Source organism: Dermacentor variabilis, chromosome 3, assembly GCF_050947875.1.
Source record: "Dermacentor variabilis isolate Ectoservices chromosome 3, ASM5094787v1, whole genome shotgun sequence".
Taxonomy (NCBI): Eukaryota; Metazoa; Arthropoda; class Arachnida; order Ixodida; family Ixodidae; genus Dermacentor; species Dermacentor variabilis.
In genome coordinates this window covers 13042944-13062198 of record NC_134570.1, presented here as the reverse complement: position 1 = coordinate 13062198, position 19255 = coordinate 13042944, and the positions used below count along the sequence as shown (strand labels likewise).

Sequence of the window (19255 nt, the reverse complement as noted above, 5' to 3'; positions counted from 1 at the left end):
GTGCTTCGCGACTTCGATAATCGAGCCCCCACCATACTCCATACTGACGCAAGCGCACAAGGTATTGGCGCAGTACTTCTGCAACGTAATGCAGCCTCTAAAGAGCAAGTCATAGCATATGCCAGCCGAACACTTTCTCCTGCTGAGCGGAACTACACCATTACAGAGCAAGAGTGCCTGGCTATCGTTTGGTCGATTCAGAAATTTCGCCCATACCTTTACGGCCGTCACTTCACCATCGTCACCGACCATCACGCTCTGTGTTGGCTGTCATCAATGAAAAACATGTCAGGACGCTTAGGACGCTGGATACTCCGCTTGCAGGAATATGACTTTACTATAACGTACAAGTCTGGAAAAAGTCATCATGATGCAGACGCATTGTCTCGCTGCCCACTCTCACTCTCTCCCGGTAACGCGCCGTCGTCTTCCTCACTACGTCGTTCCGATGCTACACCTGCCTCACACCAGCTCTCGATAACGCCCCTGGACCAAGTTACGCTTTCATCACGGTCTGATTTCGTCTCGCTTCAGCGGGCCGGCTCCTACTGTCGAGCTCTCATGGATCGCCTTAGTGGGTTCGCCGAACCACCCAACAGCCGCTTGCGACGCCAACTTCGACAATTCCGCCTTCAAGGTGGCGTGCTACACCGCTACGTTTACCACCCAACAGGTCACCGGTGGGTCCCAGTTCTACCTCGCTGCCTTCGCCTGCGAGTATCAGAAGCACTTCACGACGACGTATCGGCTGGCCGCTTAAGCTTCCACAAGACTTACGACCGCATAAAGACCCGCTGTTTCTAGCCGGGCCTATCCACAACGGTGGCCAAATACATTGCCTCTTGTGCGTCATGTCAGCACCGCAAACGCTCGACATCCCCTCCTGCCGGTTTACTACAACGCCTCCCTTGCCCGGACGCACCTTTTGAATTTGTTGGTATTGATTTATATGGTCCCTTGCCGTTGACACCCTCCGGTCACCGTTGAATTGTCACTTCGGTCGACCATTTAACAAGATATGCCGAGACTGCCCCTCTGCGATACGGTACCGCTTCTGAGGTCGCCGACTTTTTCTTCCGCTCCATCGTCTTGCGCCACGGGGCTCCTCGCGTTCTTCTCAGTGACCGTGGCAAGGCGTTCATTTCACAAGTTCTCGAGGAAGTTCTTCGTTCCGCTAATACAGTCCACAAATCTACTTCGACCTATCATCCGCAAACCAATGCCCTTACTGAGCGCTTCCACCGTACGCTGTCTAACATGATTTCCATGTACATCCGTCCTGACCACACCGACTGTGATAAAATTCTTACTTTTGTGACATTCGCATATAATACTGCTGTTCAACGGACTACCGGCTACAGCCCTTTCTTCATTGTGTATGGACGATCTCCTTTCACCATATTCGACAGAGAATTCTGTTAGCACCTTATTCGCCTAACGCGTCGTTTCCAGAAGGTTTTGCTGCCCGAGTTGCACATTGCCGTCAAATCGCCCGGCAAAGCACAGAAGCTACCCAAGCTGAGCGCAAGCGTCACTGCGACAACAAACGCCGTGACCTACATTTTCACCCTGGAGACCAAGTCCTACTTTGGACTCCAGTCCGCACCCCAGGCCTCTGTGAGAAGTTCCTTCCACGCTACATTGGCCCATACACCGTTGTGCTGCAAACATTGTGTTGCAGCATTGTGTTGTGCTGCAAACGTTGTGCTGCCGGCTCCTCCCACGAAGCCAAGTGTTTGTAACAAAAATCGCGGATGCAGCATGCACAGATTGCGTCTGAAGGGATTCCGTTTATTTTCCAACAGAGTGCTCTATTTGATTTTGTTGTTAATACTCGCGGGGGACGTTGAACTAAATCCAGGGCCTACTAACGCACCGGAGATAAAACTGCTGCAATGTTTGCGCAGTGGGCAGGAAACATTAATTTCAAAGTTAAACAGCATCGAAGCCAGGTTCGAAAGGAATGAGAACATGCTGATGGAAGTGAAAAATAATCTCAGCCAAACTTAGAACCAGATAAAGGACATCAGTATGATTGCTACAGAACAGGCAGCTATAATACGGCATCTCATGCAACAGGTAAAAGATTTGCAGAAGAAAACAAACGACCTAGAGAACAAAAGTCGCCGGAAAAATCTTGTTTTCTATGGTGTTGAAGACAAACCCTCAGAATCATGGGATGAATCCGAAGCTATGGTAAAGAACATTTGTAAAACGAGCCTTGGAATTGAGCTCGGGTCTCTGGAAAGGGCACACCGCTTAGGACGCTATAAAGAAAATAGAAAAAGACCGATTATTGTTAAATTTTCCTTGTACAAAGACCGCCAGGCAGTGCTTCTTAATGCTAAAAAATTTAAGGATTCGCAGTACAGCGTCGGCGAAGATTACTCACCTGAAACAAGAAGTACTAGGAAGAAGTTATGGGAATACGCTAAGGCAAAAAGAGAGGATAAGACCAATAAAGTAAAACTGAATTTTGACAAACTGATTATCAACGGCAGGGCTTTCAGGTGGGATGAAGACAAAGAAGAGGTCGCCCCATTGCGTAGGCAGTGACAGACCAGAAAAAAGCAGAAGTACCGATGTCGACGACTCGTTGCTGTCGTCGTGAACTGCCGAAGCGTAGTTAATAAAACAGCCGAACTTTCTGGGTTGATAGAAAGTGTTGACGCTGACATAGTCCTTGGCACCGAATCTTGGTTAAAGCCTTCAATTGCTGGTAGTGAGGTGTTTCCAGAAAACTACGTCGTCTATCGCAAAGATAGGCCCACTGCAGGTGGGGGTGTCTTTTTGCTTGTTCACTCATCACTACAGTCTTCAGCAATTGATTACAAGTGCAATGCACTGGAGTCTGTATGGTGCAAGATAGTCGTATCAGATAATTACAAAGACGGCGCCGAATAAAACAACACACGAAGAAGGGGGACACGAGACACATTGTGTGAACGAAGATGTATTTTATTCCATGTTGTAACCCCCCTGCTGTAACGCCTTTGGGCGCTGCGGGGTAATTGATGAATAAAGAATAAAGAATCTTCGGTGAACTATTCGTCCGCCCAGTACACTCCGTCACTGAGCGGCGCGCACGAATGCCGAAATCGTTCACGTCTCCCGGATGAAGCGCTTCACTCCCCGTTTAGATAATCTCTAATCTGCAGCCAGGCTGGCCGCTTCCATGACGGGGGAAGTTAGTGTAAGCACTATTAACACACTTCGTCGTTTTCATTTGTACATAGCCATCATCATCTTCCCTGTTCTTCTACTTCTTCGCACATGAGCTGGGGCATTGCTTTTCTTGGAATAAACAGCGCTGAACAACTTGATCAGTCTCCGTATTATATATATATATATATATATATATATATAGAGAGAGAGAGAGAGAGAGAGAAAGTACAATATCACTAAAGCAACCGTGGCAAAGCCGCAGGCCTGGTAATTGCATAGTTTGCTAACAGCCTTTAAAACAACACCTAAGCAGACGACCCTTGCACTTGCATGGTGGTTGTTGCTCTGACATAAGTCCCAGCAAGTCGCTTCCGAGATTTTTCAGCATGCCGATGGTGCCGCCGCTTTATCTCTGAGGTCATGCAGGAGCCGTGCGATCTAGGTCATGTGTCATTTCCAGCAAGCGGCAATGACGTGTTTTTAGTTTTCAGTCTTGGTATAAAAAACAGCAATTTTATGCAAGCTTCTCGTGACGCTTCCGCTCGTATTTCAAACGTCAAATTTGGCGCGGAGGCTTCTTTATGTTTGCACCATCTTAAAGTACGCTTTTTATTTTGTCCGAAATGTCGTTACAGCTGGCATTTAGTACTCGCACTGAGACCAATGAAATGCTAAATGTGTATTCATGATGAAGCTCCGGAACACTGGAGCAGTATGTCCTTTTTTTCCCCGCATTGTTGTGAAGGTACGGACGCAACAATACTAACGTTACTGTTCGGACGTTCGGGTGAGAGAAATCGGATATGAAAGGTAAGGAGGCTAACCCGACTACATACCGAGGAGGTTGTGATATTGTGGTGACTTGTCAGTACATGACGCAATGTAAGTGTCGCACGTTTGGGGCGTTTCATTTGCTCCGAAATTTGCCTTCGGCTTTATTACCTTCGGATCTTCGCTTTACTGTAGAGCAGCTAGCAAGCACGGAACCCTTGCAAATGACGCCGGTACTTGGTTTTTTTCCGACTTGATGCCGATTCATGTTTAAAAAAGAAGGAAACAAATGACAATGGCTTAGAGACAAACAAATGGTTTAATGCGGGAATGGCATCGACAATTATACAACAGAAAGAGAAAAGAAAGCCTGTCCTATTATAGCGTTATATCTCAGTTATGACAACAAAGCGTCACAAATGATTTCAATATGAAGCTTAAGTCACATGCCAACTACGTGACATCGTGCGCAGTTGAACCGGAAAATAAGTCTAGTAGTGACTATTAATGCACCACGCGCTCTTTGTGTATTACTTTTTTTCAAGCGTATATTAAAAAAAAAAAGTTGCGTGGCAGGCAGCGCGAGCGAACTCCGTGCCCCGGCGAGCGCAGCTTGCGTCTAAGCGCGCCGCCGAGCTGCAGGGGCGAGAAGCGGACGGAGGAGGTCGGCCGCCGTCCGGTACAGTCCGGCCGCCAGCCCGGCCCCCGAGGACAGCGTCAGGCCGAGCCACATGCCGATGTGGCCCTCCAGGTACGAGAAGAGGGTGTCGCCCTGCGGGAGGGTGCGCTGCGTTGAGGTATTTGCCGTGACTTTTGGTACCGCTGTCACTTTCTAACCATTCAATGACGATGACGATGGCGCTGTTGGCGATGTATACGAAACAATTCATTCATTTCTTTCATATTTACTTTCGCATTTTATGCAAAAAAAAAAATGCAGGAAACGGGGACAAGAAGCTTCTAACGAGACAACTTATCAAGGCCCATGTACCAAGGCAGATGCTGGCAGGCTGTGCGTAAATAAGTTTGCTTTAAAGATAAAAATGGTAAAACTTCATATCCGTTACAGAATAAGCAGGAAGGCGTTATTACAATTGAGAATTATCACGCCGGTAAGTCTTGAAACTTTCACAGAAACGTGGGCGCTAGCACTGCAGCGCACAATAACTCAAGTTGAAACACCGTGCTGAAAAGGAGTTCAGGAAATATAGGGCACGTTCCAATTCTGGCCATCATCGGAGACAGTCTGTGTAGACAGCTGAGGAGACAGCCGGGGGGGAGACAGCTTTGGTGCCGTGCAATGGAATGCGTTTCTGTAGGCAGAGTTTTTTCTGGCCATCTGGAAGTCGTACGGAAGAAGTTCCGTGCGGAAGTACGGAAGACGCTTCTCCGACGTGACACCCCCTCGCGGAGACAAGAAAAAGTTGAGAAAAGCACAGATTATTTTTGTATTTTAAATTTTTGTCCCTTCGAACTTACGAAAAACACAATGTGACTTACATTAACGGCATAAGAAAGCGTGTCTCCATTTTATTGTGGGCAGACGACCTTCCCGTTGAGCTTTCAAGCGTCCTGCTAAGCCGCCATATTGTTTGAACAGGAAAGTAGCCTGCATCGTCTTTGACTTCGATGCCGTCTTCGCGAAGCTGTCTACTTTGACGTTGACGTCTTCGTGAGAATTGGAACGAGGCGGCTACTGTCCGCTTAGCCGTCTACGGCGAGTACTGGCACAGAGCCATAGTTCGAGATTTTTTTGGAACATAATATATATATATATATATATATATATATATATATATATATATATATATATATATATATATATATATATATATATATATATATATATATATATACGAACGAGAAAGAAAGGAACTGAGGGTCACGATTTTTATTAATCATATCGTAAGAAGCCACAAAGACAGCAAGGGCGACATACGCGAAATCACACACACACACACACACACACACACACACACACACACACACACACACACACACACACACACACACACACACACACACACACACACACACACACACACACACACACACACACACACACACACACACACACACACACACACACACACACACACACACACACACACACACACACACACACACACACACACACACACACACACACACACACACGCACACACACGCACACTCACGCACACACGGCACACACACGCACGCACACACGCACGCACGCACGCACATCAATTTATCAATTGTTCAATGTTCAATTTTCCATTCGTACTTTGCTCTACTACAGAAGGGAACTAAGCTCGTGGTCTTCTTGCGTCAGCTGAGAAAGCTTTCCAGGAAGGTATATCCCTGACTACTACTACTACTACTACTACTACTACTACTACTACTACTACTACTACTACTACTACTGCTACTACTATTACTGCGGCTGCTGCTGCTGCTGCTGCTACTGCTGCTCTTTGGCGCTCACCCACATTAACTTGGGCTATGATATAGCTATTAGAGGTGGGCGAATATCAACGCTTCTGAATACGAATAGTAAGTAACCAATATCGAATCGAATATCGACTATTCAAACGCATAGTTACAGCAGGCAGATTCGTTTCGGTATAATCATGTACAAAGCCTGTACTCACTAGTGCAAAAAACAATTATCAGGAACCAACAATAGGTTTTAAACATACTATAACTAACCCTCATTTAAAAAAAATTGCGAACCCTTCCCCTACGAGAAAATGGGGGTAAGCGAAGGTCGTCCGGCGTGCAGCTGACCTTCGTTACGGTTACGCAACCCACAAATAACGGTGCCGGATAGCTTCGGCCTCCCGCTCCCTCAGCTCGGTATCTTCTTGCTGTGGGTTTGCCTGGGCTCGGGCGGCTTTAAAGGCGCGTTTATAGTCCGGCGTTATCGGTGCGCGAGCGAGCGTCGTTAGACACCGGGTGCGTCGGTGCGCGAGCGAGCGTCGTTACACACCGGGTGCGTCGGAGCGCGTTGGTCGCGTACGGTTACGTTGACGGCACCGGTGCGTGAAACGGCTGTTGTTCTCGCCAACGTGACGAATCGTGTGCGCGCGTTCACTCTACGTCGGACTATATTTATGGCGAGCCCTTTCACGGGCGAGTTCTCGCCGCCACTCGTCGAACGCTGCCAGTTCCTCGGGGAAACGCACAACGCTTGGCCGTCCCATCAGTTTTTCGAGAATGAACTGAACCGAAACAAAACCGGCGCAGTGCGCGAAACGCCTTCCTGGACATTCCCTCCCCCGCCGGAAGCCAAACGGCTCTGAGTGGCTGCGGAATCCTTGCTAATGACTCACGTTCCGGTGCCGGCGCAGCTGTCAACTCATCAAACTGCCCTTTCCCGCAGCTGCTTTGCTCTGGGAACAGGTGGGTTTTTGCGTGACCACGACAACGCCACTTGTGAGCCAAAGAAGCTTCGCTTGAAAATACGCCTGCGTTCCACTCTTGCGAAAGTGGATGTACAACAAAGCTGTTGCCAACGTTAAGCAAGCACTGCCACCATAAGCGGCGTGCGTCACTCGCGCACGCATGTGTACGTAAGTGCAGCGTACATCCTCATCCTTCTAGGCCCTCTGCTAAGCGCAACTGCATTATTGGGCTAAATGACTTTCATACTAAATTCCGTCAGATAATCCGTAAACTACGAGTTATACACAAGCTGCAGACATCATAGTTTCCGACTGTTATTCGAATATATGAGGAAACATAAATCTTTTACGCGGGAACTGAAAGGCAAAACACTTTTTCAGCTTCCATTTGAAGTGTGTCTGAGTGGCTGTGGCTGCTAGCAGGGGCGTAGCCAGGGGGGGTGGGTTATGGGTCTTCAACCTCCCCCCCCCCTCCCCCCCGAAATTATTTCGTGCTATCTTGCACCGCCGACCAAAAAAATTGCCCCGGCACCGGAAATCCCACTGAATTTGGTTAGGAACGCCCTTTTCACATTCGAAGACATTGCAGCGCGAACATTGATAACTCGGGCAGGATTTAGCGAGCACGCCAGGAAAAATCCCGACCAACTAGAGGCTAGTAGCTTCGCCGTAAAAGACTACATGAATAGGCTCTCATTATATTTAGAGCGTAACACAGCGGGAGGAAACACGGGCGTTGTGCCCGAGTTAGTGAATAGGTTTTTAAGTGCGCTGCCATATTCCATCATGATCAACCAACTAGCCTACCAGTACGTCCTAAGCAATATTCGACTCGTATTCGCCACTTGGAATATTCGCCCACCCCTAATAGCTATACAACTTCTTCGGGTTGGATCTGTCATTCTTATCTTTCATCAGCACGAAGAGAATAAATGCATCAGATGCGTGCTCAAGCTATTCGGTCCAGCCCAAAGGCTCGTTCTATCTGTTGCCGTCCAATATCAGGGAATGTTGTGTGACCCCGTTTCCAACCATCTTTGCAACTAGGAAGCATTGGTTTGAAGGTGACCGACAGCGTCCCTGGTGCTCATCTGCGCGCATCAATGGCACGTAAATGCAGGGGCGTAGCCAGAGGGGGGGGGGGGGCTTCAGCCCCCCCCCTCCGAAATTTTTTGCTGTCCATGCACCGCCTACCCAAGCAATCCCCGGTGCCGGAAATCATTCTGAATTTTCTCTAGAATGTCTCTTCCACGCTCGAAAAGACATTTCAGCGCGAACCTTGCGAACTCGGGCTGGATTTCGCGGCAGCGCCCATGCACCGGGAGTCGCATAGCGCAGGCAGCCCCATCCAAGCACGAAGTTTCAAGGGCGTTTTGATGGTGAACGGGCTCGCCACGGCATCTTGCGGAGGCCGCAGAATCTACGCAACGCATGGACGTCAGTTCCGAAATTTATGGGTATAAAGTTCTCATAAACTTTTGATGTGAAAAGTGCATCGACCTTTCCAAAGTTGTGCTTTAGATTTTCAATTGCGGAACTTTGTGGGTTTGATGTTACTATAAATATTGGACGCCAAAGGTGCATTGACTTTTCTAGTCTTACATCGGACCATACAACGAGACAAGCCAGATAAACACACTATCATACAAGTTGACAAAGCCAGCAGCGAGGTCCGATCAGATGAAGCGTTCTGGTGGTTCATTTGTGCCATCATGACGCATAAAAAAATATCAACATTTTTTTTGTTCACCTACGCCATGTCAAGACACTAAAGTCAGCCAAGGTAACTACGTTCTTCATTATTTTTTCTACTTCGACTGTTATTCGCGAGGACACATTGAGCCTCTTCAATTTTTTTTTGTCCTCGCTACCCTACCCGCGGGCTGCCAGAGGCAGCCAGAGCGCATGCGGTTTTCTCGTGTTGCTCCGACAACCGCACGGCGCACTCCGGTGCGGGTTCGCTTTTCTCTGGCCGAGTGGATTTTCGTCTGGCAGAGTTTTGGGCACTTTCTGGCTAGCAGACGAGAAAAAGAAACTGTCGTCGCTCGCCGCCATCACTGTGGGGACTCGACTAATTGCGCCGCGTTCGCTTGAGCGCAACCTCTCCGGAAAGTCTTGTCTCGCCAGTGTAGGATACCGAGCAGTATGCATATGGTTCTCGGTGGACCAAGCCTCTCACGTTTTCTTTGATATTCTTTCGGCAGCTACATTAGGTGCCCAAAGTAGGCATTCGATTTTGGCCAACATACTTTGCGCTTTTTCATTTCGGTGCCCCGGCCCCACAAAGGAAAGAAAAAAGACATTGCGATGGCGCAGCGAATTATCGTATGGTGAAAATTCGATTTTGTTACTTCTTCTTTTGCGGACAGTAATGGGCCACGGGACGCTTCAGTTGCCGGATAGTCTTATTATATAGTATTCCGATAGAAATTATATTGACATTCCAGGCGCATTCCTGCCGTCGCCGTCGCCCTCATGTTTCGTATAAAGTCCAAGGGCGATAACATCGTGGCCACGCGCCGCATGCTGTATGTGCGAGTCAAAGCATAGGGAGGGGGATGGGGGACTGGAATGCGTGAGACGACGGTGGTGGCTCAGTCTTGTGTGCGGAAAAGAGAAAAGCGGGGAGCAAGCGCGCCGCCTTCCGTCGCGCGCGATACATTGGGGGAGTGGATGGAATGGGTGTGGGATCTAGGATTCTGTGAATCTCTGATTGCGCAACATGTTTAGTTGCCTTGCTTGACGCATTATATACAGTGACTTTTTCTTAGATACGTAGATTTATTGGAGACTTATACGTATATTTAAATATCTTGTGGGATTTTGTGTACACGTGCAGTGAACTTTGTTTCCAGTGACACTTTTTTGCCTTTTATCAAGCTGTACCTTCGCATTTGTATATTCCCTTGTATCTTCGCATTTCTAATGTATGAAGGCGAGTAAAATGAAAGTGAGCCCACCCACCCCGCGCAATAATTGTTCTGTCCATTATCTGCGAGGCATGCATGTGACACAGAGGCATCTCTCTATTACAGAAGTGACACGCAGGTGTGAGTATCAAGGTTGTTTAAAGCTCTCATACACTGGGTTGAACATGATTGCGCGACATAATGGACGCTCTAGAAGTTGAGCAGCGTGGTGCCCAAAGGTTTTTGACAGCTGAAGGTATTTCCCAAAAAGAAATTAGTCGCCGTATGGCTGCCGTGTACGTTGAACATTGCATTTCATTGGCCACTGTGAAGCGCTCGAGCAAACGGTTCAAAGAATGACTTGAAAGTTGCAAAGACGATCCAAGGCCGGGCCAAAGCCATTGTACAATCACCCCTAACAAAATTGCAAAGGTTTATGAGCTGATGAGACAAGAACGGAGGATTAGCATCGATGAACTGGCAGAGCGTGTGAACATCAGTCACGGTTCGGTTCACTGTTACGTTTCGCCTACGACGCGCGGTTTAGCCGGCGCGATTGCAACAAAGCGGCAGACATTTTGGCCCGTTCGGCGTCGCCGCTACGCTCCCCGCCAAGCGTTTCCAGGCATGTTCCGATGCCACGTGTCTTCATGTGCGTGTGTGAGTGTATGTGTCATTGTGCCCGACCAGAGGCGCTACGAGAGCAGAAGTTACCTTCTCCTCCCAGTCATTGTGCCCGACTAGAGGCGCTACGAGAGCAGAAGTCACCTTCTCCTTCCAGTCACTGTGCCCGACCAGAGGCGCTACGAGAGCAGAAGTTACCTTCTCCTCCCAGTCTTTGTGCCCGACCAGCGGCGCTACGACAGTATGCGTCACCTTAACCCATTGTACAATCACGTGCTCGTCTATTGAGGGGTTCCTTCTTGCCCTCAACTGCGAGAGTATAAAAACAGCTGCCCCCGGACGCCAAAAGGAGGGCTCCGATTTCTTCTGTTGAGTAAAGTGCTCTCCCGTCTCTCTACTTCGGTCAACCTGACCGCCAACTCTTTGCGATGTTAAAATAAACAAGTTGTTTTGTTGTTACCAGTCAACTCATGCTTTGCCGGGACCTTCGGATGCTTCCAGTTGTACCCCAGGCCGCCAGGCCAACGCTACCCTTGGGGCTTGCGACCCAGGTACAACCACGGGCGTCAGCGCCCAGTTTCCAACCGATCGCACCAGCGGTGCGACCACAACAACCGTTGCCATCGGTGGGATTCAAACAACTGTCTGCCAGCGGTGAGATCGCGACAACGGAGGCCAGCAGCGAAGATATGCAGTTGACTGTATGCTGAGCAGCTCATCGACGATCCGGGAGCAGTGCAACGAGCCCTGTGTGATGACTGGTTGCCTGCAGCGGAACGACTGCGCTGGACTCTTGGCTGCGAGGTTTGGTGAGTGCGGGACTTTCTTCTTCTGAGCTTTGCCAGGCTTTTGTTAGTGTCAGAAACAGAGCTGGTAATTGTGGTTGTCGTTGCTGCCGGGTTAGTTTGCGGCAAGACAATAGTAAGCAGTAGAGAAAGCAGCATTCAGAGCAGCCATGGATTTGAAGTCGTTGCGCAAACCGAAATTGTTGGAGCTTGCAAGAGAGTTGGGTCTGGATGTCTCAGACAAACTCAGAAAACCGGAACTGCTAAAGGCTATTCTTGAGTTAGAAGCTGAGGATGACGAGCTGTCGGAATGCCTTGAGACCATTGAGGAAAGGGAGACTGCAAAAAGACAGGAGCGCGAACTTAAAGAACAAAAAGAAAAAGAAGAGCGCGAACTTAAAGAACAGAAAGAGCGAGAGCAACAAGAGCGTGACCGTCAACACGCTTTGGAAATGAAGCGTCTTGAGGTAGAGATGGAACGCGCTCGTAATGGAAGTCAGGCACACGGTGCAGGAGAACGCGTATTGTTCAAAATGACTGACCTGATGCGGCCGTTTAAGCTTGGAGAGGACATTGGTTTGTTCCTGGTTAACTTTGAGCGAACGTGCGAGAAGCAGGAATTCTCTCGGGAAACGTGGCCACAGCGCTTGCTCACTTTGTTACCCGGCGAGGCGGCCGACGTAGTCGCTCGCTTGGATAGAGAGGAGGCAGAGGATTTCGACAAAGTGAAATCGAGTCTGCTAAAAAAGTACCGGCTGTCAGCGGAGGCGTTCCGTCGGAAGTTTCGGGAAAATGAGAAAGGCAAAAGTGAGTCATATACAGAGTTTGCGTACAGGCTTATGTCAAACATGCAGGAGTGGCTCAAAGAAGAGAAAGCGTTTGGTGACCACGATAAAGTTCTGCAGTGTTTCGGGCTAGAACAGTTTTATAGTCGGTTACCGGAGAACGTGCGGTACTGGGTCTTGGATAGGCCAGACGTTTGTACGGTGGCTAAAGCCGCTGAGCTAGCCGAGGAGTTTGTGACGCGTCGGGCTCGCGGAGCTAAGGACGGTCAAAAGGGTGAATTTGGCTCGAAGTTTGAGAGGCCGAAATTCACACCCATGAGAGCAAAGGGGGACACGCGTAGGGAGGATGCGAGTGAAAGCAGTCCGACCAAACGTAAAGAGACGGCGGCAGCCAAACGCAGAAAGCGGTTCGAGATGAGGCGAGCGCGCGTTTGTTATACGTGCCAGAAGCCGGGTCACTTTTCGGCGCAGTGTCCGGAAACAACACCGAAAGTTGTGTTTTTTTCATTAGGCAGCACTGACGAGAACATGAAGCTTCTCGAGCCTTACATGCGAGACCTCCTCGTGAACGGGAAAGAGTGCCGAGTGCTTCGCGATTCCGCAGCTACGATGGATGTAGTTCACCCGTCCTACGTAGAACCCGATATGTTCACGGGCGAGTGCGCATGGATCAAGCAAGCCGTGGAAGCTCATAGCGTGTGTCTGCCGGTAGCAAAAGTGCTTATTGAAGGACCTTTCGGAGCGCTTGAGACGGAGGCGGCAGTGTCATCTATGCTGCCCCCCCAGTACCCGTACCTATTTTCGAACAGGTCCGATCACCTCCTGCGCGAGAAGGGGCTTTTGTTCGGTGAGGCTAGCGTTCAGGCCTTAACCAGGTCGAAGGTTCGGGAGCTCGCTGCAAAGGCGGTAGTTGCGGGGCCGACGTTATCGAACAATGAAAAAGGGTCAGAGGTGCAGCAAGCTGACGAACTGAATAAAATTGAGCCTGTAGCGTTGAAGGCGCCAGATACTGGAGAGGAAACGCCCGACACGGGAAAGTTAGAAGAGCTATCTGCAGATTTGCTCATCGCGCCTACATCAGACGGACTTGAGAGGTTGCTAAAAGTCAGCCGGTCGGCTTTGATAGCCGAGCAAAAGAAGGATGGTAGCCTAGAAAACATACGCTGCAATGTCAAGGAAGGTATCGCCAGGAAAAATGCGCGTTTTGTGGAACGAGGTGGAGTCCTGTACCGGAAGTATCTAGACCGCAGAGGAGTGGAGTTCGATCAGCTGATCGTTCCTCAATGCTATCATCAGGATCTGTTGCGCTTGACGCACGGGGGTTCGTGGTCCGGACACCTAGGAGTTAAGAAAACTAAGGACCGTCTCTTGCAAGAGTACTATTGGCCAGGGTGTTTTCGGGACGCAGACCATTTCGTGAGGACATGTGACACTTGTCAGCGGGTGGGCAAACCAGGGGACAAATCAAGGGCGCCGTTGAAATTGGTACCTATCATTACGGAGCCTTTTAGACGGCTCGTTATTGATACAGTGGGACCTCTGCCGGTAACAGCCACGGGGTACAGACACATTTTGACTGTGATCTGCCCAGCGACAAAGTTCCCTGAAGCAGTGCCGCTTAAAGAACTCAGCTCAGTTGAGATAGTTAATGCACTACTGTCCATATTTGGGCGAGTTGGTTTTCCTGCGGAAATCCAATCAGATCAGGGCACAGTGTTTACTAGCGCTTTGACGACAACTTTTCTCGAAAGGTGTGGGGTAAAGCTGCTACACAGCTCAGTGTACCACCCACAGTCGAATTCCGTTGAGAAGCTCCACTCCGTCATGAAGCGCGTGTTGAGAGCATTGTGTTTTGAACATCGAACTGACTGGGAGCTGTGTCTGCCTGGGGTGATGTTTGCATTAAGGACCGCGCCGCATGCGGCTACGGGGTTTTCGCCAGCTGAGCTGGTGTACGGTCGCTCGCTTCGGTCTCCGCTTCGCATGCTTCGAGAATCATGGGAAGGCAGGGGCGACGACCCAGTCGTGGTGGAGTGCGTGCTTAAGCTCCTCGAACGCTTAAGAAGGGCACAGGAGTTGTCAGGTGAAGCAATGACAAAGGCCCAGCAGAGGGCCAAGGTTTATTATGATCGGACCGCCAGGGCCCGGCGTTTTGAGGTGGGCGATGAGGTCATGATATTGCGCACATCGCTAAACAACAAACTAGACGTGCAGTGGGAGGGCCCAGCACGAATTGTTCAGAAACTGTCGGACGGTAACTACGTGGTAAGTCTGCCAGGAAAGCGGAAAGCACAGCAAGTTTACCACTGTAATCTGCTCAAACCTTATAGACAAAGGGAAGCAGTGGTGTGCATGATGGTAAACGTTCCTGAAGAGCTTCCGGTCGAGCTTCCGGGACTAGGCTCAGTGACGAACAGGGAAGACACCGGTCAAGTCATTAGTGACCTTATCAGTAAAGCACCGCTGTCGCCTGAGCAGAAAACCGAACTACACCAGCTATTACAAGAGTTTCAAGGTCTGTTCTCTGAGAGGCCTGGTAGGACTTCTGTCCTTACTCATGACATAGAACTTACCTCCCCAGAGCCAGTACGATCCAAGGCGTACCGGGTGTCACCCCGCCAGAACGATATTATGGAGGCTGAGGTAAAGAAAATGCTACAGCTCGGTGTTATTGAGGCAGGTGAGAGTGATTATACCTCCCCTTTGATTTTAGTTGAGGTACCGGGCAAGGAACCTCGTCCTTGCGTCGACTACCGCAGGCTTAATTCCATCACTAAGGATCAAATTTATCCGATCCCTAACATCGAGGAGCGCCTTGAGAAAGTTAGTAGCGCTCAGTTTATTTCCACCCTAGATCTTGTCAGGGGTTATTGGCAGGTTCCACTTACAGAAGAGGCTAGTAGGTATGCGGCGTTCATTTCACCAATGGGAACATTCCGTCCTAAAGTATTGAGTTTTGGTTTGAAGAACGCGCCATACTGTTTTTCAAGCCTCATGGATAAAGTGTTGCGGGGACAGCAAGAATTCGCTTTACCGTATCTAGACGACGTAGCGATATTCTCCGCATCCTGGTCTGAGCATATGGCACACTTGCGGGCAGTGCTAACCCGCCTGCGCGAAGCGGGCTTGACAGTAAAGGCTCCTAAGTGCCAGTTAGCACAGGCCGAGGTTGTCTACCTCGGTCACGTGATTGGTCAGGGTCGTCGCCGCCCCTCTGAAATAAAAGTGGCCGCTGTGCGAGACTTTCCGCAACCGCGCACGAAGACCGATATTCGGTCCTTCTTAGGTGTCGCCGGCTACTATCAGAGGTACATCCCCAGGTACTCTGATATCGCGGCTCCCCTGACGGATGCTCTAAGAAAAACAGAGCCTCAAACAGTCGTCTGGGACGAGACAAAGGAAAGAGCGTTTAGCGCCCTAAAGAGTGCCCTAACAAGCCAGCCGGTGCTACGATCGCCAGACTATACAAAAGGGTTCATTGTTCAGTGCGATGCTAGTGAGCGAGGCATGGGCGTTGTACTGTGCCAACGGGAAAATGGAGAAGTAGAACACCCCGTCCTGTATGCTAGTCGTAAGCTGACCAGTCGTGAGCAGGCGTATAGCGCCACCGAGAAAGAGTGTGCATGTCTCGTGTGGGCCGTTCAGAAATTGTCATGCTATCTAGCCGGCTCGAGGTTTATCATTGAGACGGATCACTGCCCTCTCCAATGGCTGCAGACCATCTCTCCCAAAAATGGCCGCCTCCTGCGCTGGAGCCTCGCTTTGCAACAATATTCCTTTGAGGTGCGTTACAAAAAGGGGAGTCTCAACGGTAACGCCGATGGCTTAAGTCGAAGCCCCTAACGTAGGAATCAGCCTCAAAATTGTTTGTTACTGATGTTTTTCTTCCTGAGGCAGGATTTTTTTTAACATATTGCTTTTGTTTAGTGTTTCAAAGTGATGATATGCTTTCTAGTGCAATTTTCCAATTTGTGGACGCGTTCTGAGTGATGCTAGACTACTGTAAGGAACTAGGCAGTGGTATAAAAAGGGAAAGAGCCTGGCAGGGCTTAGTGAGGGTTGTGCCGTGCTTGCTGACTGAGCGGTTGAGTTTCAGCGTAGTTCTAACGCTTGCCGGGAACGAGAACAAGAATGTGAACTCTCCCGAAGTCACTTTGCAGTGTCCTGTGCGAACCTGAACGAGAGAACGAGGCCTTCTCTGTGCGCTGCGCTCAAGAAACGTCGAGGGACGCCCGACTTCGGTTATGAGCATCATCGAGCGACATCCCTCCGGACAGCGGATGCAGTCCCCTGTCCATCGGGATCTCCTTCCCCCGGCGGGGCGGTCTGTTACGTTTCGCCTACGACGCGCGGTTTAGCCGGCGCGATTGCAACAAAGCGGCAGACATTTTGGCCCGTTCGGCGTCGCCGCTACGCTCCCCGCCAAGCGTTTCCAGGCATGTTCCGATGCCACGTGTCTTCATGTGCGTGTGTGAGTGTATGTGTCATTGTGCCCGACCAGAGGCGCTACGAGAGCAGAAGTTACCTTCTCCTCCCAGTCATTGTGCCCGACTAGAGGCGCTACGAGAGCAGAAGTCACCTTCTCCTTCCAGTCACTGTGCCCGACCAGAGGCGCTACGAGAGCAGAAGTTACCTTCTCCTCCCAGTCTTTGTGCCCGACCAGCGGCGCTACGACAGTATGCGTCACCTTAACCCATTGTACAATCACGTGCTCGTCTATTGAGGGGTTCCTTCTTGCCCTCAACTGCGAGAGTATAAAAACAGCTGCCCCCGGACGCCAAAAGGAGGGCTCCGATTTCTTCTGTTGAGTAAAGTGCTCTCCCGTCTCTCTACTTCGGTCAACCTGACCGCCAACTCTTTGCGATGTTAAAATAAACAAGTTGTTTTGTTGTTACCAGTCGACTCATGCTTTGCCGGGACCTTCGGATGCTTCCAGTTGTACCCCAGGCCGCCAGGCCAACGCTACCCTTGGGGTTTGCGACCCAGGTACAACCACGGGCGTCAGCGCCGAGTTCCCAACCGATCGCACCAGCGGTGCGACCACAACAACCGTTGCCATCGGTGGGATTCAAACATCACGCAATAATTCATGAACATCTCGGTTATCCACTCTTGTATGCGCAATGGTAGCCCAAGATATTGAACTACCGCCAGAAGACGGAGAAGTTCAGCGCTGCCTTGACTCATATGATCCGGTATCACAATAAGGGTGACGACTTCTTGTCTCCAATTGTGATCGGGGACGAACCATGGTGCCACTTCTACGAGCCTGAAACACCACAGCAAAGCTTACAGTGGAAACATTCGAATTCACCACCCCCAAGAAAGGAAAGGCCGTCATTTCCGCCGGAAAGATGTTGTTGACTTTCTTTTTCGATCGTCAGGGGCCATTACTGAGAGAATTTGCTAAATCTTGAGAGACTATCAATTTGTTTCGTTACTGTAAAACGCCAGATCGGCTGCTTGTCACAATCAAGAACAAACTACGCAGAATATTGATGATTGGGGTCATTTTGTCCCACGACAATGCCGTCCCCACGTCGCTGATGTGGTTAATACAAAACTGGCAATGTTCAAGTGGGAAACGCTGCAACATCCGCCATACAGCCCAGACCTGTCGCCTTGCGACTTCCACTTTTTGGGGCATTTGAAGAAACAGCTCAAACCAACCATATTCGTGTCGGACGATGACGTGAAAGAGTCAGTTGCAGACATTTTTAACCAGCAACCCAAGGAATTTAATGAGACGGGAATCACGCAACTCGTTAGACAACGGGACAAATGTCTAAATGATCATAAGTACTACTTTTAAATAAGGTACCCAGTTTGTCATATATTCGCACTGGCTGACTTTCATTTGACTCGCCCTCGTTTATTTTGCAAAACTCCTGCTCTTTATACGTCGGTGCAATTACTCACGATACACGACCGGTGACAGCTGCTCCTGCGTAATACATTGGAACAAATGACAGCGTCATTGAGATTTTTCACTGGCCGTTGCATATGTACAAGGATCTAAACAAGGTTCTTGAATGACAAAGTTTCATTACAATATTTGTCCTCAGCTTGTTAATTTCATGGCCTTTACATTTTTCATATCAGCGGCATGCACTGCCTTGCTGGTTTCGAACTGATATAGTTCTAAAGTTCGTGTGATATTTTATTTACTTATTAAATAGAGAAAAAAAACATGGAAGCATTGATATCGGTTATTTTGGGCACAGTTTTTGGCACATACAAGTATATTCGTTTATGAAAAAATACATATTTTACTTGTTTTGACAGTACGTAGCGTTCAAGAATTCGTTTGCAGCATCTTTAGCAATGACACTGCAGTTTATATTCATGTATAGGATCCCCAGACAAATTGTTTGAGAGGAAGCTCTTGCTCGCGCCCAACTCCGACGCGGCCTATTCAAGTACATGTAAAACGCAGAAACGCTTTTCTGTGATAACCCCCGGATCGCTTTTAATGAAATTTGTTGCATTTGAGAGAGAAAGTTAAATTCTACTGTCTCTTGGAAGCGGAATTTCGATTTAGGGCCTGAACATTACTTAAACGTTTTGAAAAACTCGAAAGTTAAAAAAACAAGAACAATATAGAAGCACGAAGTTTACAAACTCATAGCTGTGCATCAAGCACGCGTGTCGCTGTTCAGTAAACGGCATCACAGTCGAAGCGGACAATTTTCGTGGGTCAATTCGTACCTTACGTGAATTGGTTACGTTGTGTACAACGGTGCTGCGAAAGCCGTATTTCCATAATGCTAAATTTCTTGAGATTCACGTGTAACATAGAAATTTCGTCCGCTGTAGATGTGCTATTAGGT

At 49.2% G+C, this 19255-nt stretch overlaps 1 protein-coding gene across 1 annotated transcript in view; it reads right to left on the bottom strand.

Moving 5' to 3' along the window:
• Window positions 1-4236: 4236 nt before the first annotated feature.
• Window positions 4237-19255, bottom strand: part of LOC142573888 (uncharacterized) — a 106178-nt gene continuing 91159 nt past the window's right edge. The window contains exon 9 of the mRNA XM_075683101.1: window positions 4237-4708. Within this exon, the coding sequence (XP_075539216.1) occupies window positions 4556-4708 (153 nt within the window). The 3' untranslated portion in view covers window positions 4237-4555. The remainder of the gene's footprint in view (window positions 4709-19255) is intronic.